This window comes from Chelonoidis abingdonii, chromosome 24, assembly GCF_003597395.2.
Source record: "Chelonoidis abingdonii isolate Lonesome George chromosome 24, CheloAbing_2.0, whole genome shotgun sequence".
NCBI classification, from domain to species: domain Eukaryota; kingdom Metazoa; phylum Chordata; order Testudines; family Testudinidae; genus Chelonoidis; species Chelonoidis abingdonii.
In genome coordinates, this window is record NC_133792.1 from 24,309,205 (window position 1) to 24,336,241 (window position 27,037).

Here is a 27,037-nt window from a genome sequence, read left to right on the forward strand (position 1 = left end):
ACTGTGCATTCTGGCCTTTCTCTCTCCAATAGGTACCAGCCTTCCATGATTAACTCAGGAATCTTCCTACCTGTTTCCTTTTCAAATTCATTCTCCCAGGAGCAACAGCCATATGACTCCTTAGATGTCTAGAGCACTCGCTTTTTTATCAACGAACAAAGTCATTCCGCAGATCCCCCCGACTCTTTGTCCGCCGTGGCTGAGTTGTCAGACTTACCTTCTCTCTCGAAGGATTTCCTCCTGGTGACGTCTTGCATTCCGACCTGTTGACGAACTTGCGTTATGTCATTTGAAATCCGCGTACTTTGCGACACTCTACCAGGGCTAGGCCTCATCGTCTGCTTCTTCATCACATAACCCATTCTGGAAATTTGTCGGCATCTACCTGGTCCTCAGATTCCCACTACCTTTCCTCCACTATGCCACTGGTTTAGCAGTCAAAGGGATGACGCAGGCCTTCTGCCTCTGCATATTCACACTCTGCCGACATCTCACTCTGACCCCACCGCCTAGGTAAAGGGTTGGGAATCACCTAACTGGAATGGAATCTGACAATCCCTGTCGAAGAAGAAAAGACGGTTACTCAACCTTGTAACTCGTTGTCTTCTGCGATGTGTTGCTCATATCCATCCAACCCGCCCTCCTTCCCCAGTGTTAGCTGGCAAGCAGGAACGAGGAGTGGTCAGGTCGGCAAGGATATATATCCATAAGCGCCATAGCGGTGCCACTCCAGGGGGCGACCTGCCGACCCACCGGAGTTGCTAGGGTAAAAATCTTCCGACGAACGTGCACGCACAGCGCGCACACCTAACTGGAATGGATATGAGCAACACATCTCGAAGAACAACAGTTACAAAGGTGAGTAACCATCTTTTTCTTAAGTCCTTTGTAGAATCTCTTGAGCAACACTTATCATAGCCACTATTTTCCCTGGCAATTGAGTGTCTTACTGGTCTGAGTAATAGTGTGTGTTGAGGGCTGTATGGACTGCTGATACTCAAACACAGATGGTTAGAAAAGATGTTCTCTTCCCTTTTCTCATAAATTATTGATAATCCTACAATTTGCGTGTGAATTGGATTTCCAGACTCCAAACAGCCAGCCTATGCTGCAAAATATGAATGAATGATAAAGCAAATGGGAAGTGGACATGCAAAAGTCCTCACTGACCTTATGCAGCATCCCAAGACCTCAGACTCTGATACTGAGAGATCCTGAGTCCCAGGTTTCTCACTTGGCTTCTGGCACCATATGTCCCATCCTGTCATGCTTAGGTCATAGCATGCTTGTGGATGTAGCCCTTGGACCCTGTGGGGAATAAATCAGAACTTCTTGTGTCTTGGCACTTGAGAAATGTTTAGGCTGAGAACCTGACAGACACTGGGATCTGCTACAGTACTGTTAAATGTCTTCTCTGAAAAAGCCTTTGATGCAGCTACATGCAGTGTTAAATTTCCAGCTGATTGATAGAGGATCAGGATTTTGTTACTGTAACTGGTATGCAGGGGAAAAGAATCCTTTCTCACCTAGCTAGATAACAGGAAGTAGAAAAATACCAATGGATTTGAGTAATCCGTGTAAGAGGATGGACTCCAGTCACCAGGCTCAGACTGTTTCTCAAGGTGATCATTGATTGTATTTGAATATGCCACTGCATGGGTTCATCTGAAGTAAAATACACAACGAATGCAGTCTTCCCTTGGACAGAAATCAATCGCCATTTCACCCACAGTGCTCCTCTCAGCTGCAGTTCCTGTGGGCAAAGGGTTTGTGGTGAAGCATTGCTGTAACATCTCTGTGTGGTACCTCCTGAGCAAGTTACCTGTCCCCTTCTGGCTTGCCTGGAAAAGGCTTAGAGTGTCCTCCTAATTCCTGATCTCAGCACTGGCTTCTCCCTGTAGGATAATGCATGCATTGGTACATGTCTGACCTGCTGTTTTGATTAAGGTGATGGCTTCTGCTGCTTTGTGGACAGGGGCTTCACCCACACAATGTTTCATGCTGGGGGTTTCCTTCCTGAAAATTCTTCAGGGTGCTCGAGCTGCAGAAAGCCAAGCCTATGGCTGTGTGTTGGTAGCTGTTTCACTCTTTTCTGCTGTCAGAATGGTAAGGACCCAGCCTGCCATGTCTCTTTCTTTCTATAACATTTCCTTCCTCTTTTCCTGATTCAGTTGCCAAATACAGCATTTGAGAAAAACCTATTATAAAGGTTGCTGCTCCCAAGTATATTTTATGCTCTTACCGGTGTGTAAGGGAGATGCTTCCTTTTTGTGACTGTAGCTGCTAGAATTACTTATATTTCGGTAGAGCTGGGGGGCAGGGGGAGGGAGTTATGTCTGTAGCACTTACCTCCCTTAATCAACATCCTTAACAATACATTTAAAAACCTGAATTAATTGCAGATGTCCCGGATGCTAGGAAGTGCCTAGCTGTGGGATTACCAGCCTCTGCATTGCTTCTAGTAGTATCACTTGTTAAATGTTGAGTTCAGTGCTATGGAAAGAGAGATGCTATCCTGGAGGAACTTGCAGTCTAGCAATGATGTTTTTTCTCACTGTGTGGCCTGAAAGAACATGCTTTACTGGAAGAGATGGTAGTGTTTTCCTGTTTCTCCCAGAATTCCAGTAATATGTGCACTGCTTTTCAGGGACTCAGGTCAAACCTCCTTTGGTTTTGTTCTATACTAGCTGGTGTGGCTCTTACGATATTTCCTCATATTTGCTGTGTGCTGTGTAAACGTATTAGGAAGGCAGAGCCTCTCTCCCAAAGCTCACTCTAATGATGGACATGAGACAGTATACCAGAGCTACAACAATGTGTGTGTTTGGGGTGGGGAAGGGAATCTAGTGAGGTAGATGGGCAAGGGTGAGAGAACTAGACATGTGTCTAAATTGTGTGCAGAGTGGCTAAGTGTGTACAACTTCCACCCCATGCTGCACACTGTCTCCACTCCTCTCGGCAACCCCAAAGACATCACCTTGCAAACACTCCACCCCTCACCTTAGTACAGGTCTGTCGCTTCCAAGTTGCTCCTGAAGTGGGCCCATCGAAGGCTGTGCTCCCATTTTCCCCTTCCAGCTCATCCTCTTTAAGTCAGCTGGCAGTGTGTCTCAGAAGGGCCCTTTGCTTGTGTGGCTCAGGAGGGTGTGGGTTATAGTACTTCTACTGTCTGAACCCTCCTCCCCCACAAGATTATGGAATCAGGGCCTTGTCAGCCTTTAATCTGGGGTGCTGCACCCACTCCACTGAAGCAGTGCTGTTGATGTTGCTGGTGCAGTTTCTAGCTCACAGTGGCTTGTTGGTGAGGAGGTTGTACTGCACAGTTCTGGTATCTGGGTATGGGAGGCAAGGGGTGGTCCTGGCTGAGTGACTGTATGACTGTGAACAGACAAGTCCCTTGGGCTTCTTCCCCCCCAGTGTTACACATCATTCTGGAAAGCTTCTCTGTTACATTCAAGTGTAGCTTTTGCTCCTTGCATTGCTGCTGCAGGCCTGCTGAGAATATCCCTGGATTTTGTGGGTCTTTTACTCAGTCTGAGCCATGTCCCTCTGTGACCGCTTCTACGTGGAGTTAGCCAAAAGGAATATTCCTTAACTCATTTTCAACCAGTGCAACTCTGGCTTCTGTCAGCAATGTGCTTGAAACCACTGATGGAAAATGAATTATTGAACGCACAAAATGAAGTGCTAAAATTTCCACATGGGGCCTAAAGTTCACCACAATTTTATCCATCATCTGTCCCAGTGCAGTACATGGATAACAGACTACACTACACCATAGTGCGTGCCATGCCCCAGGAGCAGTTGTGGGATTTCACTTGTTCCTATTTAGCGTTAGAGATGTCAAAAATCTGAATTTTTAAAAGCATTGGTTTATCATTAAAATCGGAGGGCTTAGTAGCAAACTGTAGATAATGACCGACTGTCTTTTCTCTGTCCTCTTACTCATCCTTTCAGCATATTTTGCCCATCCTTCAGTGGTTGGGACACTCCTTTCTTTGCACCATCCATCCCATATGGCAAATCTGTTTGTCACTCCTGCGTCCTGCACCATGCTTTGGATGGCATGCATTTCTGAGTTAGGTGCATAGAGGGGTGAAGAGAAGGAGACACTATCGGGAAGGAGAGTAACAGGTTGTTGTTGATTCCCATTATGCCTTCCCTTTGAGGACAGTTCCTGACAAAGGCAGCATGAATGATGTGCAGATCACAAGACAACAAATGGGTGGGAGGGTGGTGATGGCAAGAGCTGCTCTTCCCTGCAGAATAGTGTTTGGCTGTGCTGTGGTGGTGTACTGTCACAAATGAAATTTTATTATTAGGCTGTCAGGATGTTATCAAAAGTGCTGGTGTCAGTTTCCATGGAGACCCTCCTTGTTCCCAGGGGAGCCCAGGAATGGCACAGTACCTGGCTATACCAGCTGTGATTAGGCTCACCTGCTGCTTGAAATGTATACGTGCAGATACACAGGAATTTCTGTAAGTAATAGTGGCCCAACATATACATATTGCAAGGACAGAAGTTTTGTAATAGGCCATTAATCAGAGGGAATCCGAAGCACCGAGGTAGCCAAGAACCTTTGGATTTCATAGGATGTGTACAAAATAGTGAGGGGTGACGCATAAATTCAGAGTGTTACAAGTAAAGAATGTAGTATGTGAATGCCTGACTTCTTCCTTGTTTAAAACTACATTTTCCACTCACTTTGTGGTGGATATGAAATGGCCAAAATAATGTGAAGAGTACTTGGGGGAGGGGAGAAAGAGGGCTTCTTCTAGGATCTCCCCACTTTAGCCTCCTGCTTAAACTAACCTGTCATCCTGGCCTGATAAGGCAGAATGCTGCTGCTTGGTCAGCTGGAGCCGGGAGGTGTGAGAAATATTCTCAGCCCTGGGGAGGATGGGCCCAGGGAATAAAGCAACATGAGGATTGTAGCAAGGGGCTTGCTTTGATGCTCCACAGCTGTTCCTTGACAACTGAGGAGTCTGTGGCTGGAGAGGATGCTTCCAGTTTGGAAGGATTATGATGATTCAGAAAGTAAGTGTTAAGATTCATTAAGATTTCCTAAAGCAAACTTGTCCTGTTTTTTTCATGAGGTGTCCCGAAGCTCGTGCTGCTTCTCTCAGTGTTCCTCTTGCACAGTGGATCCTGTGACCCTATGGAATCCCCCTCAGACCTGACTCTATCCACTTGCTTCAGACCCTAGGAGCAGCTAGCTTTGAGTCTGGCAGGACCAGCTGTCTGGCCAGTTCCTGCCTATCTTCTCAGGCATCAGCAGCATCATGATAGCAACAGCTGTTGAAATGGCTTTCCAGGCTGGTAGGGGATCACCTCAATAACTGATTCATTTTGCATAAAATGAGTCAGCCAGTTTCCCTCATGCTGTGTGGGAAATAGAGTTGGCTGATAAGCACAGCAATGTTAATTTCCTATGCCACTTGAGGTGCTGTTAAAGAGATTAGACAACAATGTTGCTCCTTTCTGCTGTGGAAATCCCATTCTGGTGCCTTATTCCTTTTTTTATTCCTCTAGAGAGCCTGGCATGATCAGCAAGAGGCTGCATTCCTGTAGCCATCCCTTCCCCTTGTGCCTCCAAGCACAGCTCTGCTCCCGGGACGGGAGGGGGACTTCTTGTAAAAATTAGTTATTGCTTATGTAGTGGCAAGGGAGAGGCGATGGGGTTTCCTTCTCATGGTGCAGCAGCCCATCTTGGGGCACTGCTGGACTCTGTTAAAGAACTTTGGTCCTGGGAGGTTGCAATTGTCCTTTTTGAAGTTGTTGTTGAGGGTGGGACTTCAGAATGTCTCTGTTTATAGAAGGTGTGATCTGCTATTCAGTATGTAGAGTAGGCGATGCAATTTACTGATCTGGAATAGGGTTCTCTGAAAAAAATATTGACCTGATTCAAGAGCAACTAAATGTAATGCCTCCTTGAGTAGTTTGTCATGCGGGCTGTATGCTTGCCTTGAAATTCCACCCTAGGTTTGTGTTGATTTCAAGGGGATAGGATATTTTTGTCTTCTCCGTGAAGATCATGCCAAGCTCCTTGTGATACCCTAACAAAGAGCCTTTTGTGAGGGTAGATATTAAGGTTGGGAGCATGTCTGGGTAATTTAAAGATTAAAATCCTTATAATGTAGCCAGAAACAAATACATTCAAAAACACGGAAATTCACAGTAGAGGTAGGAAAACCACCTTAACTCTGTCTCCACAGTGTGTCCTATGGAATGTGAGTTCTGCCATTTTGTTTCTTGCATAGGTGTCTCCAATAGTAAGCGTGATGCTGTGTCACCCTACTCACCTTTGTTCTGTTCATAGAAGTGCTGTAGTCTCACAATGTGAGCAAATGAGCAGGAGAGGCACCAGGGTTTTTGGCGCCCTAGGCGCAGGGCCGGCTCGCCGGTCCTGTGGCTCCGGTGGACCTCCCGCAGGCGTTCCTGCGGAGAGTCCGCTGGTCCCGCGGCTCCGGTGGACCTGCCGCAGGTGTGCCTGCCGATGCTCCACTGGAGCCGTGGGACCAGCGGACCCTCCGCAGGAACGCCTGCGGGAGGTCCACTGGATCAGTCTGCCGCCCTCCCAAATCCTGACACCCTAGGTGACCTCCTAGGTCGCCTAAATGAAAGCGCTGGCCCTGCCAATGAGGGTTGGGTATGGGCATATGCCAGCTGACTCCAGTGACGCTCGGATAACTGGTTTGCATATGGAATCATAGGGCCTAAGACTGAGAGAGATTCAACTGCCTCAGTCACCTTGCAAGATTGGGCCCTTGCTGAAGAAAGGGGAGAGCCTTTTGTCTAATCCAAGATTTGAATTGGGTTATTCTTGATTTGCTCTTGCTGCTTGTTTTTGGAGACATTGTCATGCCCTCCCAAAATACTTTAGTCACATTAAATCTCAGTGAAATGCAATTTGTGACCCCATCATTCTATCAGACATTCCATGTCCTTTTCTGTACGCTAAGCATTGTGCTCCCAGCCAGTTAGTGTATGTCTGCAACTAGAAGAGTGAATCTCCTTTAGTGCTATGGGGAAGTGGGAAGGGAGGCTCCAGGTGAACTGGCTTGTATAGCCTGTTTACAGCAAAAGTTCCCAGGAGGAAATACAGGGCAATTTCTCAATGCAAGCTCTTAAATCCCTTTTTGTGTATTAAAAAACGCAGTCTGACATCGACAGGAGCTTTGAATCAAATGGATATTCTCTATGCCTTGGAATAGAACAGACTTTAGGAAAATGGGCCTGCCTCTTGTAATTTAGGGAGAGGTCTATAAACAATTGTTTCGTGCCAAAGTTGCCCTTGCACAGCACAAGCTCCAAGGAGATTTGGCTTATGGGACAATCACTGGGCACTGTTTAATTTAATTCCACGGACCATTAACTTCCCATTTCTGACAACAGTAATAGTGGTTGCATAACATAGTGTCTAAGAGTAACCAAACAATGATGTGTGTACCAAAGTCTCCTCTTTTTTGGGCAGAACTGAAGTCTCCGCAGTATGTTCCTGACTGGATGATATTTGGTATCTTATTTGGTATTCGGTGCATATAACTGCTTTTGTTGCAGTTTCTAGTTGCCTGCTAGAAAGTATGGGAGCTGCAGGAGCCCTGCCGTTTCCTTCGAGAATTGTTTTCAGGGTTACAGTAAATATGTAGAGAGAGTCTTGTGTTTTATTGATGTCAAGAGACCTGACACCTTGTGGTAAAAAGACACATTCATGGAGCTTGGAAAACATGAATTCCTTTCCACTCTCTAAATCATGCATCTATACACATGCACATATGTGTCTGCATCTGCACAGACCACCGCCATGTAAACGCATTCTGTGAATTCACACGTGGCATTAGCTCCATCCAGCTGTTGCTGTACTTGCATATTGTGGCAGCCATCCCCTAATTCCAGGCATAGCAGGATGAGGCAACTGCATACATAGTAATATGTTCTATATATTATAAATGCACAGTCTATAGCAGGGATAGGCAATCTATGGCACATGTGCCGAAGGCAGCACACAAGCTGATTTTCAGCGTCACTCACGCTGCTACGGTCCTGCCCACTGGTCCGGGGAGCTCTGCATTTTAATTTAATTTTAAATGAAGCTTCTTAAACATTTTAAAAACCTTATTTACTTGACATAAAACAATAGTTTAGTTATATATTATAGACTCATAGAAAGAGACCGTCTAAAAATGTTAAAATATATTACTGGCATATGAAACCTTAAATTAGAGTGAATAAATGAAGACTTCGGCACAGCACTTCTGAAAGGTTGCCGACCCCTGGTCTATAGTGATATACTGGTAGCTAAAAGCCTTTGCTGTTGCACGGGTGTAATTTTGTAAAGTTGAGTTTAAAAACAAGAAAAAACAAAAATGACCAGGAACTTAAAATTGGGTGGTAACAGACTGAATTCTAGTGAAGAATGAATCTGGTGATATTCTGAGCAAAAAAAGCTCGCAACTGTACTGGTAGCTGTTTTCCATCACTTCATGGTGACCCAATAGACATTCTAGACTTCAGAGTGATTTTGGGGGTTATTGTGTATGCTGGTTGTTTGATTTGTGTGTAGGTTGTGTTGTGCTGGGAGAGTTGTGTGCATTTGTGCAGGTGAAAATGAGTGTATATTGCAGGGCAGTGTGTGTTTTTGGAGTGGTGGTGTATGGGTGGTTTTGAAGAACTGTGGCAGTTCTTTGCTATTAGTCTTTGCTCTGAGGCAAAGATACCTTCTTAGTCCCCAAAAGGCTCTGTCCCAAGGACTAGTGAATGCTAGCTGGCACCAGCCTATCCTCCCCTGCCTCTGATACTAGTGTTGCCTTGTAGATGATATGACATTGCATGGGGTGGGTGATGGTGATGCCAGGCAGTTCAAGGCACCAGATCTCTGCATTACTGTGCCATTCTGTCCCATTCTCAGTCCGTGATAAACTGACCCTTAGCAAATATTCAGGTTATTGCCCACGTCTGTCTGGGAATTGTTAGTGTTAATGAAATACCCAGTTTTGTCTATACAGGGGCCAAAGAATTCTGCCTGAGTGTAAGGGGTAACAGAAGAATGGGTATGGGAATACATGCCCCTTTCTCTCTCAGCAGAAACTGCTTCATGAGTTGATGACCTAGTTGAGTCTGGTGTCTCTAGCAAAGTGCCACCTACCCTAACGCTGCAGTGCCAGTAGGAAGCATTAACCCAAGTACTGGCCTGCAGCCTGAACCCAGGTCCTCTACTGTCTGTATTGCAGCTGGTCTACCCACAGAGACAGAACATGAATTTACAGGTGCGGACTGGTCATAGAATATCACAAGTCTATTTTTTTTTTAAAGAATACAAATGTTAGCTTTGAAAAAACAGCCACCCAAACAAAAATCTGACTGAGTTTGTGTCTCACATCCTGGGCTGATGGATGTATTCTGCATTTGTCTGTTGCAGAGATTTGCCTCAGTATGGGCAGAAGCAGTGGCAGTCCTATTTTGGGCGCACCTTTGATGTTTACACTAAACTCTGGAAATTCCAACAGCAGCATAGGTAAGAAAATGCTCCTGAGAATTATCTTCAAATAGTTCTGCAATGTTCTTTTTGTATTATGGTAGTGCCCAGAGGCCTGGACTGGGGTCCCTTTGTACTGTCCTAGCACAAGGGGAGACAGTCCGTGCCCTGAAGAATTTAAATGAAATTAAACCAAAAAACGTTGCATATAATCTTTTCTTTATGTAACCTTTTTAAAAAAACGAAAACAACTTCCTAGCCTGCTTACATGCACACTGCCTTAACCTGCTGAGGGTCTCTGCAGTGCACCTGTGTGCCCATGTGGAATGGATGCAATGTCTTGCTGCTGCACAAGCACTGACCTTTCACACCTCACCTTACCCAGCTTTCTTGAGTGTTCTCAGGAAGCTGCGACCCTCTTTCACGTTATTTGTGAAACGCAAGGTTCCCTCCAGCTGTCACGCATTTTTGGTGCTGTGGAATCCCTTGTTTTGCAATGTGCCCCTTCTAATATGTGCACAACTCTGCCAGAGCTGGCTTGTAAACGCCATGTTAGAATATAAAAGTTTCTGTAAGGGCTGTTGTTGCAAATACCCACATAAGGCAAGCAGGATTTGGTCTTAGAATGGTGTCTTGACTTGGATTTGGATGGGTTGCTGTTCTGGGAAATGCATGGGATATATTAATATTCTCCCTTTTCTCTTGCTTGAAATAGACAAGTACTGGACAATCGATATGGTTTGAAGCGGTGGCAGATTGGGGAAATTGCCTCCAAGATTGGGCAGCTATACTACCATTATTAGTAAGTGAATCTATTGCTGTGCCTGCTGGAGACAAGTGGTATTGCTCATGCCCCATGCAGCGCACATGGTGGTAGTTCCAGAACAATTTCATTCCTGAGCCAGCAGTGAAGGATGGGGTTGGGAGGAACCATGTCTACTCTCAAGTGACTGCGCCTTGGTCTACGCTACAGAGTTAGGTTGGTGTAAGATAGCTTATGTAGACCTAATTACGTCAGTGTACACATTACAGCCTTCCTCTGTCCAATGTAAGTGCCCTCTTACACCCACATAACTCTGCCTCCCTGAGAAATGTAGGGTGTATGTCGGTGTAGTTACGCTGCATTACTGATATTGGCTGTTGGCTCTCATTCTTGTCAATTTTGCAGCTCCATACTGGAGCCATGAAATGGACAAGAAAGCCCAGCTGTCACCGGGGTGAATGAGGGGTTCCCGCTAGAGCCTGACTGCTCTCCGGATTCCCTGTTCCTCCCAGCTTGGAGCACAGGTGCTCCCTGGATCCCTGGTTCTGGTTCCCAGACCAACAGCTGTCCAGGCTCTTAGACCTCCTCACTGCCTCTCTTAAGTGGGTGGAAACATTCCTGGTGAGGACCCATACCACCAACAGAAGAGGGTATTGTGGACATAAACCACCATAGTAATGAACTGCAGTTATTGTAAGTCAACCTTACTTAGATTGACTTACGTTTCTATTGTAGACATGCCCTCAGGAGTGGTACAAGAAAGCCCCAGGAGGGACCACTCACAGCATTTGTTGCCCAAGAAGATTCATTGCCGAATCAAAAAGTGGATCCCAAAGATGACCCTCATGCCCAAATATTATTCTGCAAGTTTTGTTGATTGTGCTAAAGGTCTGCCTCTTTGACCTCCAAGGGTCACTTTAAAGTCTTCCATATGTGTTGCATTGACTTTGCATATTGATTTAGTTACTAGTTTGGGATTTTAAACTGTTGTTCCCCTTAAATCTCCCATGTTAACATATCACCTGTACGTATGGACATGAGCTCCTGACATCTGATCTTTGCTGCTGGCTCCTTCCTTAGACTGTTTGAAATAAAATTGAAGCTCTGGAATCTCCTCCAGTCGTGTGCTGGGATTGGGAAACTTGCTTTTTTAAATGTGACACTCACTTGAGAAGGAGCATGTTTTACCCACTAAATCGTCTGTGTGTCAGTGGTGGGGGTAGGGGTGACAGGACCCTCTACACAGAGCTGTGAGGTAATGTGTTTCTCCCACAGCCTGCGGACATCTGAAACCAGCTATCTGAATGAAGCCTTCTCCTTTTATTCAGCAATTCGACAGAGATCATATTACTCCCAAGTCAATAAAGAGGACAGGTATGAGTGTATCAGCATCTTGGGAGCCCCCACCCCCTTTTTTTATTTTAAAGATTAGAGCAATGAGCAGAAGTAGCCTTGAATTGTAAACTGTGATTAAGGGAAAATAAATCGGGTAAGAGCAGCTCTGCAGAGGAAGTCATTGTTAATCGTAACAACCCTGATTATACGCTTTATTGTAGAATCACCAGCCATATCTGGAGACTAGAGGGATTAGCGACTGGGTTCAGCAGCAAGGAAGACCTTCAGCTGCTCATCTGTGTCCTTCCCAGCCCTTGTTATCAGTGCTGTCACTGGCAATAACCCGCATAGTGTTCTAGAGCTGGGAGATTAATTTGCTTATGCAGAAGCAAAGTAGAGGAAATAATAGATCCCTTTATTTTTACTTGAAAATTCTCCAAAGTCCAGTGATATTGGCAGTTTGGCAGCCTTACCACACCTGACTAGGTAATGTGGTCCTCCTCATCCATTAACTATTCCAGAAAGCCCGAGAGGTGTGCTCCTGTGGGGAGCAATCTGGAGCATGGCTTATTCAAAAGGATGCTGCGAGGTGTTGTCCAACACTTCAGGCTCCCAGGTGACTAGGAGGATTCAGTATGAACAGACATTGAACTCAGGAGGTTCTTGCTGTCAATCCTTTGCTTTGGCTAGGAGGTGAGGTCAGTGGCTAGTTAGAATTGGGGAAGAAGTGATCTGGATTGACTTTGAGAGACATTTTTATACTGACGATCACTGCAATATAGAATTGCCTGCCAAGTTTGTTACAGGCACTCAAGAATTTTGGACTTGGTTAACAGGGCCTAGACACTTACTGATTTTCTGAGCGTGCTGTCTGAAAGTCTGCAGATAGCTTAAACAACCATTTTAGTGTCCTTTATTGTTGGCCTCAGATTTTAGCTTATTTTTCCTTGGAGAATCTCCCCACTCCAGTCTGGGTATCTGAGCTCCTTCAGACTAGATGTGATTGGCAGAGATGTCCCCTTTAAAGACTGTCAGATTTATTTTACAAAAGTGAAAATGTGATAAGACATTATGTCTAATAATTGAACTTGCAGGTGTTTAATGTTTTGTTCTCTCTGATGGTTTGACTCAGTGGTCCAGAATCTCATTTGTGGTCCATCAGCAGATAACACAAAGGAGCCAGGCTCTGACCATAAACTGGAAGAAAGCCAGTAGAGCCAGCTTCTGCACCAACCACCCACATCTCACATTAGTGTAGGGCATGTGTGCGAGGCAGCACAGAGCTCTGCTGATCCTTAGCTGATGTGTGGGGCCCTTTAGAGATTATGCCCAGCAGGTCTAAATTAGAGCAGCTCCTACATTGCTTGAATTCATGCTGGGGTCAGCACAGATGATCTTTTTCCATGACCGCTCCATTGGTGTTTTCTTTTTCAGGCCTGAACTGGTGGTTAAGAAGCTGCGTTATTATGCAAGGTTTATAGTGGTTTGTCTTTTGCTCAACAAAATGGATGTTGTAAAGGACCTCGTAAAGGTAAATTAATGATATGAGGACAATGGAAAGTGTACATGCCCATGCAATATAGGCCACTAGTCACACAGAGCTTTTCTTCCTGCATTTAGTGGAATATTACGCCATCCAGGATATCTCTCTTCCAGTTGAAATCTCACACGTAAGATCTCAGCTGCTGCTGTTCCTGTTAGTCCTACAGCTTTAACTAAACCTGGCTTTGGGATCTGCAGTGGGAGGAACAACATCCTGATGTGTTTTGGTGTTCTGAGCATCATGTAGACATAAATGACCTGAGCACTTGACCAAAGAGTGGTTTTGCCATGGGTGGAAGGCAGATCTCATGAAGTTGGGTTTGGATAAGTCTTATTTATGAGAGGTGACTGCCTTAACTTTCAAAAGAGTTTTTCATTATTCCTCTTCCTTTGGACTTTTTACCTCAGGAATTATCAGATGAAATAGAAGATTACACTCACCGCTTTAACACTGAGGACCAGGTGGAATGGAACCTGGTTCTTCAAGAGGTGGCGGCTTTTGTTGAGGTGAGAGTGAAGGAAACCTTGGTCTCTGCAGTTTTGTTTGAAAGTGTCCTTCATAAAATACCCTCTTGTTTTAAAAGTAAGACATGGGAACTCTTTACTGCAGACTATTCTCTGAGGCCATGCCATGGGGAGCAAGCTAGTAAGGAATGGTCTTGTGCGCAGGTGTGCCACACTCCTTTCCAGTCTGCTTATGAAATATTCTGCAGTAGCTAAGCTGTTAAGGAGGCATCAGTGTCAGATCTGCTTAAGCAACATAAAGCTAGCAGCTAGTGGAAGCATGAGGTTGTGACCTGCTGTCTCCCAGCAATCCACCATCTCTCTTCTTACACCTGGTGTTCAGGTAACATTGAGATTCAAACACAGCCATTGGCATAGTAACTGGTGTAGAAGGTCTGCCAGCTACAGGCCCATCTTTGTGGAAGGCCCGCTTCTGGCTGCGTTAGTAATTTCCAAATATATTTTGATGCTTGCAGTACTGGCATGTTATTCTGGCAATGCATAAGCAATATGTAATGGAAAATACAGTATAATCTTTGCAGTTATATTGGCAGTATGTCTTGGCATAGCTATAATATTGCCTTTTTTATGTCTTGCTACAAAGAAAAATGAGGATTCCTTCTCCAAATAGGAGACGGTTTCCTGCTCTCCTCCATTTGTACAATGCGTGTGCACATACATATGTACGAATACCCATATTATTATATGTAAATAATTCAGGACTTTTCTGCCATGTAGAAGTGTTACCAGTTATCTGCATGGACTGCATTTGGATTGCCTGCTGTGCTTGTGTTAGCAAAGTTTGTTTCCCCTGATTCTGGGAAGCGAAGTCAGACGGCTTATCCTGCATGGGTACATTCTCCTCTCAACTGCACTTAAAGTGCTACAATGCAAATATTTGTGTTTAAATATCCAAGGTACTTTCTTTTAGTCCCTAGGAGCAGCTCCTTTTCCAAGCTGGAATTGCTCTGCGGCCTTAGGATATAAAAGGCAAATTATTAAGACAAATAAAGTAGATTTCACGTAAGCTATAGAATGTCTGTTATGATTGACAAGATATAAAGTCCCTTTTCTTTGTGGTTGTGGACCCTGTAGGTGTCCTTGGAATTCATGCTCTGTGCATGTTTATCTTTCCAGGCAGATCCTGTGATGGTTTTAAATGATGACAATACCATTGTAATCACCTCCAACCGACTGGCTGAAACAGGGGCCCCATTGCTGGAGCAGGGAATGATTGTGGGACAGCTCACTCTTGCAGATGCATTAGTTATTGGGAATTGCAATAACCAGGTAAAGGAGACTACAAGAAATTGTTTGTATGTTCAGTCTTCAATTGGAATTGAAAACAGTTCATTTTTTTTTTTCTGATTCTACTAAAGGAAATTGCAGAGTCCAAAAGAGGCAAATATAAAATCTTGAGCAATGACGACTGTAGATTAGCTGAGAGTTTGGCAAAACTGAGTAATAACCAACAAGAACTGTGTTTTTGTCCTGTTCTTTTGAATGTATGTCCCTATGGGTACTCCACCTTAGGATATGCTCGCATCCGAGTGCTCTTGACTGGAGAATGCAAAGCAGTGTCCACAGGACTGCACTGCACAGAGCAGCACCTTGTGACTCCAAATGAGGGCATATAAGGAGGCCTGGACCCACTATCACTTAGTTCTTTCTCATCCGGCTGCAGCTCGATATGGAGAGATTGCATGTCCACTCATTCTCAGCTTCTCGCCTTACTTAAATGTAGCGATTCTTAGTGTCCCTTCCCCCTCGCCCCTGTCTTTCAGTCCTCTGTTTTGGTCCATTAGCGCTCTGGGTGATGCTGAAGACCCTGGGATTTAAGTCCTGCCAGACCTGCCTCAAGTCTTTTTCACTCTAGCGATGGGCATTTGAGCTGCTTCAGAGCCACGCACATCCCATCAAAGTGTAGGGTCTGTGCATTGTTTAAAGGCAGTTTAAAGGTAGCAAAGGCAGAGAGTAGGCTGAAGCGCCTGCTAATGAAACACTCAGAAGCCCCAGTGGAGGCTGTTCACTTCCCCTACTGTACATCAGCCTCAATCCCAGGGTGCTCTGGTGGCTGTTGCAGCTCTGTGAGCACCTCCAGAGGCTAGAACTTCCAAGAAGCAGCCTCATAAATCCCACTCTCAGGAGACCTTGTATTCCTCAAGGGATACAACTCAGCCTCTGTCTGATTCTGGTACCAAGCCACCAGTACCGCACAAGAAGCAGCATGAGAAGTCTTCTAATAAACAGTACATGCAGCCATCTCCCCGAGTACTGACTGACATCTCTTGTGCATTGAGATACATGCTGGCCTCCCACTCATGTTCCACTGTTCGTGCCTTCCCTGCACCAGAGCTCTGAGGTCAGAAGTTCCTCTACAAGCCTTTCTGGTACCATGCTTTCCTTTTCAGCCCAGAGTCCTTCTCCAGGTTCCAGTACTGACCAGACTTCTGGATACCATAGCCCATGAGCACTCTCCAGATTTCTCTCCACAGAGGACCTCTTTTATAACTGGAAGAACTGGAATCTCCCCTGTTACGGACCTCTCCAAACGCTCCATCCCCAGTACTGCATGAACACCTTCAACCACAATCTTCCCAGACTGAACCTCAGTACCAGCACTTATATCTTATGTTCCCCCTTTCAGTCCCAGGAATGATACTGCTTTTGACTCTGAGGTTCTGGTACAGGGCTCTTTCTTTTGGCACCATACCATCACACCCTGCTGAGTCCGTGTACAATCTTATGCTGATGACTTTTGGGCTTTCCAAGCGCCCCCTGAACTGCCTGGCGCAATCCCGCCAGATCCTATGACAAGAGGTCCAGGAGTCTCAACACTCCTTGGTGGACATTCTAAATATCACCTCTCAAGAAAATTGCTCTCCCGATCAATGAGGTTCTTATCGTCTGTTTGCACAGTCTAGCAAATACCTGCTATTATCCAACCACCTGCAAATGAGCAAGGGAATAGAGTGTTTTTTTTTTCCTCCTCCTTCCCAATTCCCTGGAGGTGGGTGCGGCTAATAATCTCCCCTTATGATAAGGAGTCCAAACATTTAGACCTGGGTAGAAAAAGCTGCTACTCTGCCTTTCTCCAATTTCAGGTGGCAAACTACCAAGCCCTGTGGTGAAATATGATTTTAATACATATTCCAGGTTCACACATTTTATTGAACATCTGTCATAGGATCAGAGGGAATAGTTTCAAACCCTCATTTCAGAGGGTCAGTTTATAGTTAAAATCTCCCTTTGGCTGCCCCAGATGCCACAGACCTGCCTGTGGTTATGCGAAGGGCATCCTGGCTCCAGTCTTCTGGTCCCCAGAGAGAGGTGCAGATTATGGTTGAAGATGGCCTTGCCTTTAAAGAGTCCAAGCTCTTCAGTGCTCCACACCCTGAAGTACGCAAGGGTCTCTGGGAACTTTATTTCTGCAACAGAGATGGTTTAGTAGGCTCTTCTTCGAGTGGTTGTCCATGTCCATTCAAAGTAGGTGTGCGCGCACCACGTGCACGCCAACCGGAAGATTTTCCCCTAGCAGCATCCGTAGGGTCGGTCCGGGCGCCCCCTGGAATGGTGCCACCACGGCGCTCTATAAAGGGACCCGCCGACCCTCCACCCCCTCAGTTCCTTCTTACTACTGGTGATCGCTAGCTGGAACTTCTCTTGTGTAGCAAATTGGCAGTGTCCTATCCTTACTGTTTAGTCTGTGTATTCAGTTATATTATAGTTAGTTAGATAGATCTTTGTATATAGTTTTCATAGTTGGGGGGGTTCCACCCTCTCCCCCCACCCCCGAGTATTCGTCGCTCGCTGGGGCATGCCCGGGTCCCTTGGGTTCAAACTCTGCAAGGACTGCGGGAAATTCATGCCCAAGAGTGACTTGCACTCTGTATGTTTTGAGGTGCCTTGGAGAGAGCCACCAAAAGAACCAGTGCTCTATCTGAAGAGGCTTCTGCCCGCGAACTCTCAAGGACAGGGCTCAAAGACTTAGAGTCTTCCTGAAGGAGGTGGCCCTGCGGCCACCCTCAGACCCAGAACCGGCCAAGGTGGGGCCCAGCACATTGTCCTTGGTGCGGAGTGCCCTGGCACCGGCATCAGGACTTAGGGCCCAGCCCAGGTCATCAAAATCCCGGCACCGGACAGAGTCGGGTCATAGGAAATCGGCCTCAGTGCGGCACCGCTCACCTTCGCCAGTGCCCGCCAAGAGAAGGAAGCCGGTGAGGGATCGGTCACCCCATCAGAATCCCAGGCTGACGCCTTCTGCGGGTTTAAGCGGACAGGCTGGGCTACAGCCCTCGGCGGTTCCATCGACTACCGCACCACAGAGAGGGCGGTTGAGTCCGGACCAGCCTAATTCCCCGGACCTCAGTGGAGACGTATGTCCCCCATCGACACCGGAGGCGTTCGAGGCGGCCTCAGACCTAATGGGTCTCCCGGCGCTGGCCTCCCTGCATCATAGGGAGTTGCCTACTATGGTCCGTCCACCAGTACAATCTAGAGGCAAGCCAGCCATGCTGTCGCCTCCCTCCCCACACTGCGCTGTGAAGGCGGCACCGGACCAGATGAGAGGCTCCCTGCCGCCTCCGCACCGCTCTCCATCGGCACCAGGTGCTGCTTCCCCCCAGGTCCTCATACTCGGAGACCTCAGACTCAGAGACAGACTTTTATCACTCCAGCCGGTCGCGGAGCAGGGGTGAGCCACCAACGTTACCAGCCGTGGCAGTAACAATGGCAGCCGCCCTCGCAGTGGCCATTTTGGACTCCCTGGGCCTACCATCAGTCGGTAGGCCAGGCGTTTGGCCCTCGATCACGGTTGGCTTCGGTGTCCTCGACTTCGGTGGCCCCGGCACAGCTGCCTCCCCCACCAGCATCGTCGCCGGGCAGGGGTGTGCCATTATCAAGTTCTTCACCACCTAACCGGGCAGCGGCACCAGCAGCGGCTTCAGTTCGGGCTCCACCGGCACCGCATGATACATCAAGTTGCTCGTTGGCGACCCCGGTACCTGCCGTGGTTCCACATTTAGACTCGGAACCGGCACCGCAACCTCAATACCGTGTGCCGCAGGACCCTGAGGGGCCACATGCACCGGAGGAAGGGCCGCTCCCCGTAATCTCCTCGTCGTCCTTCCTGGACGAGGTTGTCTCAGGCACAGCTGCGGCACCGGCCCTAGAGAACACTCGAATCCTCCAAGAATTGCTTCGGCGAGCAGCTCAGAGCCTCGCAGTCCAAGTGGAGGAAATCAAGGTGGACACGGACCCTGTAGTGGACATTCTGGCTCCTTCATGGCCTTCCAGGGTGGCCCTCCCTCTGATAAAGACTATAGCGGATACGTCCCGCACCCTATGGCAAACACCAGCCTCATTGGCCCCTACTGCCAAGAGGACGGAGCGGCGCGACTTTGTCCCCTCTAAAGGGCACGAACACCTGTACACCCACCCTCCCCCCAACTCCCTGGTAGTAAATGCGGCTAACCAGCAGGAGCGTCAAGGATTTCAGGGGTCAACACCGAAGAGCAGGGACGCGATAAGATGTGAGCTCTTTGGTAGAAAGGTGTACTCCACGGGGAGACTACAACTCCGCATTGCCAACCAGCAGGCAATAGTAAGCCGATATGACCATAACACGTGTTATGGCCATGTCAAAGTTTGTGGAGCTCCTTCCCTAGGACTCGAGATCAGAGTTTTTAGCCCTAGTGGAGGAGGGCAAACTGATCTCTCAAGCCTTCTTCCAGGCCGCCTTAGATGTGGTAAACTCAGCCTCGTGCACCCTGGCAACTGGCCTGGTCGTGCAGCGGGGAGCATGGCTCCAAGGTCTCGGGCCTGCCCTATGAGGTCCAGCAGACAATTCAAGACCTCCCTTTCGAGGGGCAGACGCCATTTTCGGAGAAAACGGACAAATGTCTCCATAGCTTAAAGGACTCAAGCGCCACGCTTCGCTCGCTGGGCTTGCATACCCCTGCGACCCAGCGCAGACAATTTTAGGCCGCAGGCGGCCCCTTGCCCATACCAGCCACAGACTTGCCAGGATCTGGGGCACAAGCAGGGGAGAAATGGCAGGAGGCATCACCAGCGCCACCCCTCCGGCCAGGCGTCTGGCCAGTCAAGACCACCATCAGGGCCTAGACCCCCTATTCGATGGTACAGTTGAGGGCAACCTACCAATCGAGACTCTGGATCCTTCCACCCCTACCTTCTACCATGCCTGGTCCCGAATTACGTCGGACAGATGGGTGCTCCGCACGGTAGAGAGGGGATATTCTATCCAGTTCTCCTCTCTTCCGCCCCCCAACCCCTCTCCCCGTCCCTCTTCAGGGACCCATCTCACAAGCACCTTCTAATTCAAGAAGTGAAGTCCCTCACGGAGGCAGGGGCAGTGGAGGAAGTCCTGCAGGAGCTCAGGGGCAAAGGCTTCTACTCCTGGTATTTTCTAATACCGAAGGCAAAAGGGGGCCTGAGACCCGTCCTAGACTTGCGGCAGCTGAACAAATTTGTGCAAAAACTCAAGTTCCGCATGGTCTCCCTGTCCTCGATTTATCTCCTCCCTGGATCCAGGAGATTGATATGCTGCCCTCGACTTAAAGGACGCCTATTTCCACATTGCCATAATTCCATGGCACCGTCGGTACCTCAGGTTCGTCGTGGCCGACATCCATCTGCAGTTCATGGTGCACCCATTCGGACTGTCAGCTGCTCCCAGGGTCTTCACGAAGCGCATGGCGGTCGTGGCGGCCTTCCTGCGCAGGCAGGGCATCCAGGTATTCCCCTACCTGGACGACTGGCTCAAAAAGGGCCGCCCCAAAGAGCAGGTAGAGACCCAGATGGTGCTCATCAGGCAGACCTTTCTTGATCTTGGCCTCCTCTTGAACGAAGCCAAATCCACCTTGTCTCCGACGCAACAAATAGAGTTCATAGGAGCGGTTCTGGACTCTACCCATGCTAAAGCGTACCTGCTGGAGTCCAGGTTCTGTGCAATTTCCAAGCTCATCCTCGGATTGCACCGCGCCCCAGTTACCATGGTGCGAGTTTGCCTCTGGCTGTTGAGCCACATGGCGGTGTGCACCTTTGTGATGGTCCATGCCAGACACCGGCTTCACCTGCTGCGGTCCTGGTTGGCAACAGTTTATCGCCCGGTCAGGGACCCCCTGGACTCAATGATGTCCGTTCCCCATTTGGTGCTGAGCTCGCAACAGTAGTGGCTCGACCCGCGGGAAGTCTGCTTGGGTGTCCCCTTTGCTCCCAGGCAGCCCTCCCTCTCCCTGGTGATGGATGCCTCGGATTGAGGTTGGGGAGCGCACCTGGGACGCCTCAGGACGCAGGGCTTGTGGTTGCCAGAGGACCTCGAGTTGCATATCAATGTCAGGGAGCTGAGAGCAGTCTGCCTGGCGTTTTGACCTTCCGGTGTCAGCTGGCCGGCAGGTGTGTTTCAGTCTTTCGGACAACACCGTGGCAGTTTTTTATATCAACAAACGGGGGTGCACGCTCCTCTCCCCTCTGCAGGGAAGCCCTCGTGCTGTGGGATTTCTGCGTTCACAAAGGCACTTACCTGACGGCGTTCTATCTTCCAGGGGAGCAGAACGGTTTGGTGGACACCCTCAGCCGCTCGTTCCAGGGTCACAAATGGTCCCTCCAATGGGATGTGGTGCTCTCAATTTTCCAACTCTGGGGCTTTCCCAGGTTAGACCTGTTTGCTTCAAGGGAAAACAGGAAGTGCCGACGGTTTTGCTCCCTCCTGGGCCGCAGTCGGAGGTCTCTGTCGGACGCCTTCCTACAGCCATGGGAGGACGGTCTGCTCTACGCCTTCCCTCCGATCCCCCTGATACACAGGTGCTTTTAAAGATTCACAGGGATCACGCCAGGGTAGTCCTGATGGCTCCAGCGTGGCCGCGCCAGCATTGGTTCACGTCACTCCTGCACATGTCAATTCAGGTGCCACTGACGGTGCCCCTACTCCCGGACCTGATCACTCACGACCGGGGCTCTCTCCACCATCCAAACCTCGAGTCCCTTCACCTCACAGCCTGGATGCTCCATGGCTGAACCCGGTGGAGTTGCAGTGCTCCCAGCAGGTCCGGCAGGTGCTGCTAAGTAGCAGGAAACCGTCCATTAGGGCCACTTACCTGGCCAAATGGAAGCGCTTCTCCATATGGTCGGGTCAACGGGGTCACAACCCAGTGGGGGTACCAATTCCCGATGTCCTCGACTGTTTGCTTCACCTAAGACAACTGGGCCTCTCCCTTTCATCCATTCGCGTTCACTTGGTGGCCATATCCGCTTTTCATCCGGGATTGGGGGGTGCCTTGGTGTTTGCGAACCTGCTGGTTGGGCGTTTCCTCGAGGTATGGACAGGCTCTTCCCGCATGTGCATCAGCCGACCCCTGCTTGGGACCTGAATCTGGCTCTCTCCATCCTCTCGGGGGCTCCCTTTGAGCCTCTGGCTTCGTGCTCCCTGCTGTACCTGTCGTACAAGACTGCCTTCCTAGTGGTGATCACCTCGGCCCGACGGGTGTCAGCGCTTCGAGCGTTGACATCTGAGCCCCCGTACACAGTCCTTCTACAAGGACAAGGTCCAACTTAGACCTCATCCGGCTTTCCTACCCAAGGTTGTTGCGCAGTTCCACATGGGCCAAGATATCTTTCTTCCGGTGTTTTATCTGGAACCACATGCTTCCAGCGAAGAGCGGAGGCTACACTCCCTGGATGTCTGCAGGGCCTTGGCTTTTTACATAGAGCGTACCAAGCCATTCAGATACTTGACCCAGCTCTTCGTCACAGTGGCAGAAAGGATGAAGGGGCTCCCGGTCTCCTCTCAGCGAATCTCTTCATGGATCACGACCTGCATCCGGGAATGCTACCGCGTAGCTAAGACCCCTGTCCCTCCGGTCACGGCCCACTCCACTGGGACGCAGGCCTCCTCTGCGGCTTTCCAGGCTCAGGTTCCGACTCAGGAGATTTGTAGAGCGGCCACGTGGTCCTCCATCCACACATTCTCTTCTCACTATGCCGTCACGCACCAGGCTAGGGATGATGCAGCCTTCGGTCGTGCAGTACTCCAGTCAGCAGTGATCTCTGACCTCACCTCCTAAGGTTAGGCTTGTGAGTCACCTACTTTGAATGGACATGAACTACCACTCGAAGAAGAAAAAATGGTTACCCACCTTTTAGTAACTATTGTTCTTTGAGATGTGGTGTTCATGTCCATTTCAACACCCACCCTCCTGCCCCTCTGTCGGAGTGCCGGCAAGAAGGAACTGAGGGGTGGAGGGTTGGTGGGCCCCTTTATAGGGCACCGTGGTGGCACCACTCCAAGGGGAGCCCGGACCGACCCTACGGATGCTGCTAGGGGAAAATCTTCTGGCTGGTGTGCACGCAGCGCGCGCACACCTACTTTAAATGGACATGAACACCACATCTCGAAGAACAACAGTTACTAAACGGTGGGTAACAGTTTTTTTTTTCCAAATGTCAGAGCTCTTTGTACTGTTACAGTACTATCCGCAGCAGACTTTTCCCAGACATTTGGGCTTTCACAGGAGGAGATCTAGACCAGTATTTCTCAAATGCGGCCACCAGGGACCTTTCTTGAGGCCATAGCCTCTTGGGCTGGGGGGGAGTAGCAAAGGACTCCGCCTTGGTGTTGGTTGCTGGAACTGCCAGCAGGGATTGGGCCCTGCCACCCTCTGGAGTCACCTGGGCTACACACTGGAGGACCAGGCAGCCAGTGAGTTCCCCACCTTTCCAGGGGTGGTGGGGCTCAGGCTTTGGGCTTGAGCCCTGGAATGGTGGGGTGGCAGGCTCTGGCCGGCGGGCTCCAGTCCCGGGCTCTGGCTGCGCGGCAGCAGGCCCCAGGCTCTGGCGGTGGGGCTTTAGGCTCTATTCCCCGCTGCATCCCCGAGCTTAATTTGTCCCCAGGCGTGGAAGGGCTGAGTAAGTCCACTGTGAAAAGTGATATTTGGATGTTTAATATCACTTTTCACAGCAGACTTACTAGCTAGCAATAAATAATTACAACGATTTGGACGTGTGTATGTGCATATTTGTTTGGTTTTCCTAAAGCTAATTGTTTTAGGAAAGTGTGAGACCGGCCACCAGCAATCACTGTGAGGCCACCAAAAAGTTTGTCCTGAGATCCCCTGATTTAGACCTCAAAAAAGGTCTACAATCCCCTTCTGCAACGTCCGCACCTCCCACTAATAAAAAGTTTTGACACCTTAATCAAGGGCTCTGAACAACTTTCTTTCCCAGATCCTGTGCTGTACAAGCCATACTTCCCCACTTTCTCCCTGCCTGGGAACAGGTTACCTCTGGTAAATGGGTATTGGTAGAGCCCTGCAAATCTGAGAATATCCACTTCATATCTGCAAATATCCGCGGACCATTTCTGAGGATAGTAGATCAGATGCAGATACGATTTGCGCAGGGCTCTTCTCGCCAGCGATGCCTGGCCTGTGGTATCCGGCTCGGACAGCCTGGGGCGTGCAGCACGCACTGGGCTGGAGGCCAGCAGCCAGTGGCTGGGGTTGGGCAGCAGGTCTGTCCAGCATCCACTCACTGTACAGCTTCCTGTCCAGCAGCTTGGGCCTTTTGGGTAGCACCAGTGTCCACACCATGGCCTGGCAGCAGTGGCTGCTCTCTCAGGCCTGTCCCACAAGCTCCTGGGCAGCAGGGCCCAGCCTCGGCCATGGGGATCGGAGCAGGTGGGGTCCTGGCGCCCCACCCCTCCGCCCCACTGTGATGCAATAAGCACTGCTGCTGATTGCATCACATGCTGCTCCCAGGGGCTAAGAATGGCAAAGTCCCTTCTGCCAGCCCCTCCCCGCATGCTGCCCCTTCTTCTTGAGACCCTGCCTCCATGCTACTACTTACCTCCAGTCCCACCTTTGTGCTGTCTCTTCCCTGTAAGACCCTCCCCCCCCCGCTTGCTTCCCCTCCCCTGTCACTAGACGGCTTGCTGCTGTGGGTACAGATGTGCATACAAATAAAAGACGGATTGCATGTTGATCCTGGTGGATGCGGATCCAGATTTTTTGTATCCACACAGGGCTCTAGGTATTGGAGGTGATCAGTGTGGGATATTCTATCCACTTCCATACTCTTCTTCCCCCCCCCGGCACCCTCATTCTCCGTCCCTCTTCAGGGACCCCTCTCACAAAGATCTCTTAAAACAAGGCATCCAGTCTCTCCTCCTCTTGGACCTGTTCCCCCAGAGTTAGTTGGAATAAAACCCTGTTCCAATGATCTCCTCATTCCCATGGGGGCAGAGGATGGAGACCGATCCTCGACCTCAGAAACCTGGATACCTAGCACCTTCCCAGCACTTTAGCGTGGTGACACTAGCTGTTGTCATTCCAGTTAGATATGGGAGACTGGTTTGTTGCCCATACGTTTCAGAAATATTATATGAGAAATTATGGATACTCACTGATATGCTTCAAAGTCTGTGACCAGACACAGGGAGAAACTGGTTTTCTCCTGAACTTGAGAGAAGGCAGCTAGCAACCTGTCTCCAATGTAAATTGAGCAGCATGAAATAAAAACAGGGAGACTTATTTACATAGGAATCAGCAAGGGGATTGAGACTGCCCTGACAACACTGTGGCCCTGTATCCTGCTATGTGCTTACCTGCTCTGCCTGTGTTCCTCAAGACCTTGCTTAAACTGCAACAGGAAAGGGAGGTTATTCTCATTACACCATTCTGAACAACACAAGTGTGGTACTAGAATCTCCTTCACCTCTTTTTGGCAATGCCTCCCAGACTTTCTCCCATGAAGGATCTCCTGTCCCAGAACTCTGGGACCCTGATCTGTCTGAACCCCCTCTCCCCTGAATCTGAGAGTATGGTTCCTAGATGGTTCTTGAGCATGGGGCTAATATGTTTGGATAAGGTCTTGTCAATTCTCCTATCTAGCAGGAAACTCAGGACTCGCAAAACTTACTTTCAAAACACTGGTCTACAATTTTTGAGAAGTCGTCTGCTTCAGAGATAAAATGTGGTATTTATTATGTTTTTTGATGTGCTGAATTCAAATATGACAATTAAAACAACTGATTGGCTACTGTTTCTAAGATATTTAAGTTTTTACATTTTATGTCTATGTATATTGTGTAGATAGTAGAGTTTTAATCATAAATTGTAAACCTAGGTCTTTTCATGTGTTTATGGTTGCTTTACATGATAATATTTCACCTGTCCTGTTTATGTAACACTTTAAAAATCAGCAAAAGGGTTATATAAATAAAATTTATTATGAAACAAAAGGCAAAAAACTATTATGTACATAGTTTAGTCCTATTCAGTGTCTACTCGGCGCTTCTTGGCTTGTCTCTTGTATTCATTAAATGGAGCATCTCTTGTCACTGTCCAGCAATAGTCTGCAAGCATTGATGGGCTCCATTTGCCCTGATAGCATTACTCCATTGTTGCAATGTCCTGGTGAAATCGCTCGCCGTGCTCGTCGCTCACTGCTCCACAGTTCGGTGGAAAAAAATCTAGATGAGAGTGCAAAAAATGTATCTTTAGTGACATGTTGCAACCAAGGCTTTTGTATGCCTTGAGGAGGTTTTCCACCAACAACCTGTAGTTGTCTGCCTTGTTGTTTCCGAGAAAATTTATTGCCACTAACTGGAAGGCTTTCCATGCCGTCTTTTCCTTGCCACGCAGTGCATGGTCAAATGCATCATCTCGAAGAAGTTCACGAATCTGAGGACCAACAAAGACACCTTCCTTTATCTTAGCTTCACTTAACCTTGGAAATTTTCCACGGAGGTACTTGAAAGCTGCTTGTGTTTTGTCAATGGCCTTGACAAAGTTCTTCATCAGACCCAGCTTGATGTGTAAGGGTGGTAACAAAATCTTCCTTGATTCAACAAGTGGTGGATGCTGAACACTTTTCCTCCCAGGCTCCAATGACTGTCGGAGTGGCCAATCTTTCTTGATGTAGTGGGAATCTCTTGCACGACTATCCCATTCGCAGAGAAGACAGCAGTACTTTGTGTATCCAGTCTGCAGACCAAGCAAGAGAGCAACAACTTCAAATAGCCACAAAGCTGCCACTGATGATGGTCATGCTTTATGCACCTCGAAAGTTGTTTCATGTTGTCATAGGTTTCCTTCATATGGACTGCATGACCAAATGGAATTGATGGCAAAACATTGCCGTTATGCAGCAAAACAGCTTTAAGACTCGTCTTCGATAAATCAATGAACAGTCTCCACTCATCTGGATTGTGAACGATGTTGAGGGCTGCCATCACACCATCGATGTTGTTACAGGCTACAAGATGACCTTCCATGAAGAAGAATGGGACAAGATCCTTTTGACAGTCACAGAACATGGAAACCCTAACATCACCTGCCAGGAGATTCCACTGCTGTAGTCTGGAGCCCAACAGCTAGACTAGAGCCAATCAACAATTTTA

The 27,037-nt window shown here is 48.4% G+C and overlaps 1 protein-coding gene across 2 annotated transcripts in view; it reads left to right on the top strand.

The window, feature by feature from the left end:
• The window catches only part of SCAI (suppressor of cancer cell invasion), a 113,073-nt gene that overhangs the window by 54,217 nt on the left and 31,819 nt on the right, over positions 1 to 27,037 (top strand). For both annotated transcript variants that reach the window (XM_032767486.2, XM_032767487.2), the window contains 6 exons: positions 9,420 to 9,515; positions 10,192 to 10,278; positions 11,515 to 11,613; positions 13,009 to 13,105; positions 13,525 to 13,623; positions 14,758 to 14,910. In XM_032767486.2, coding sequence (XP_032623377.2) covers positions 9,420 to 9,515; positions 10,192 to 10,278; positions 11,515 to 11,613; positions 13,009 to 13,105; positions 13,525 to 13,623; positions 14,758 to 14,910 — 631 coding nt within the window. The remainder of the gene's footprint in view (positions 1 to 9,419; positions 9,516 to 10,191; positions 10,279 to 11,514; positions 11,614 to 13,008; positions 13,106 to 13,524; positions 13,624 to 14,757; positions 14,911 to 27,037) is intronic.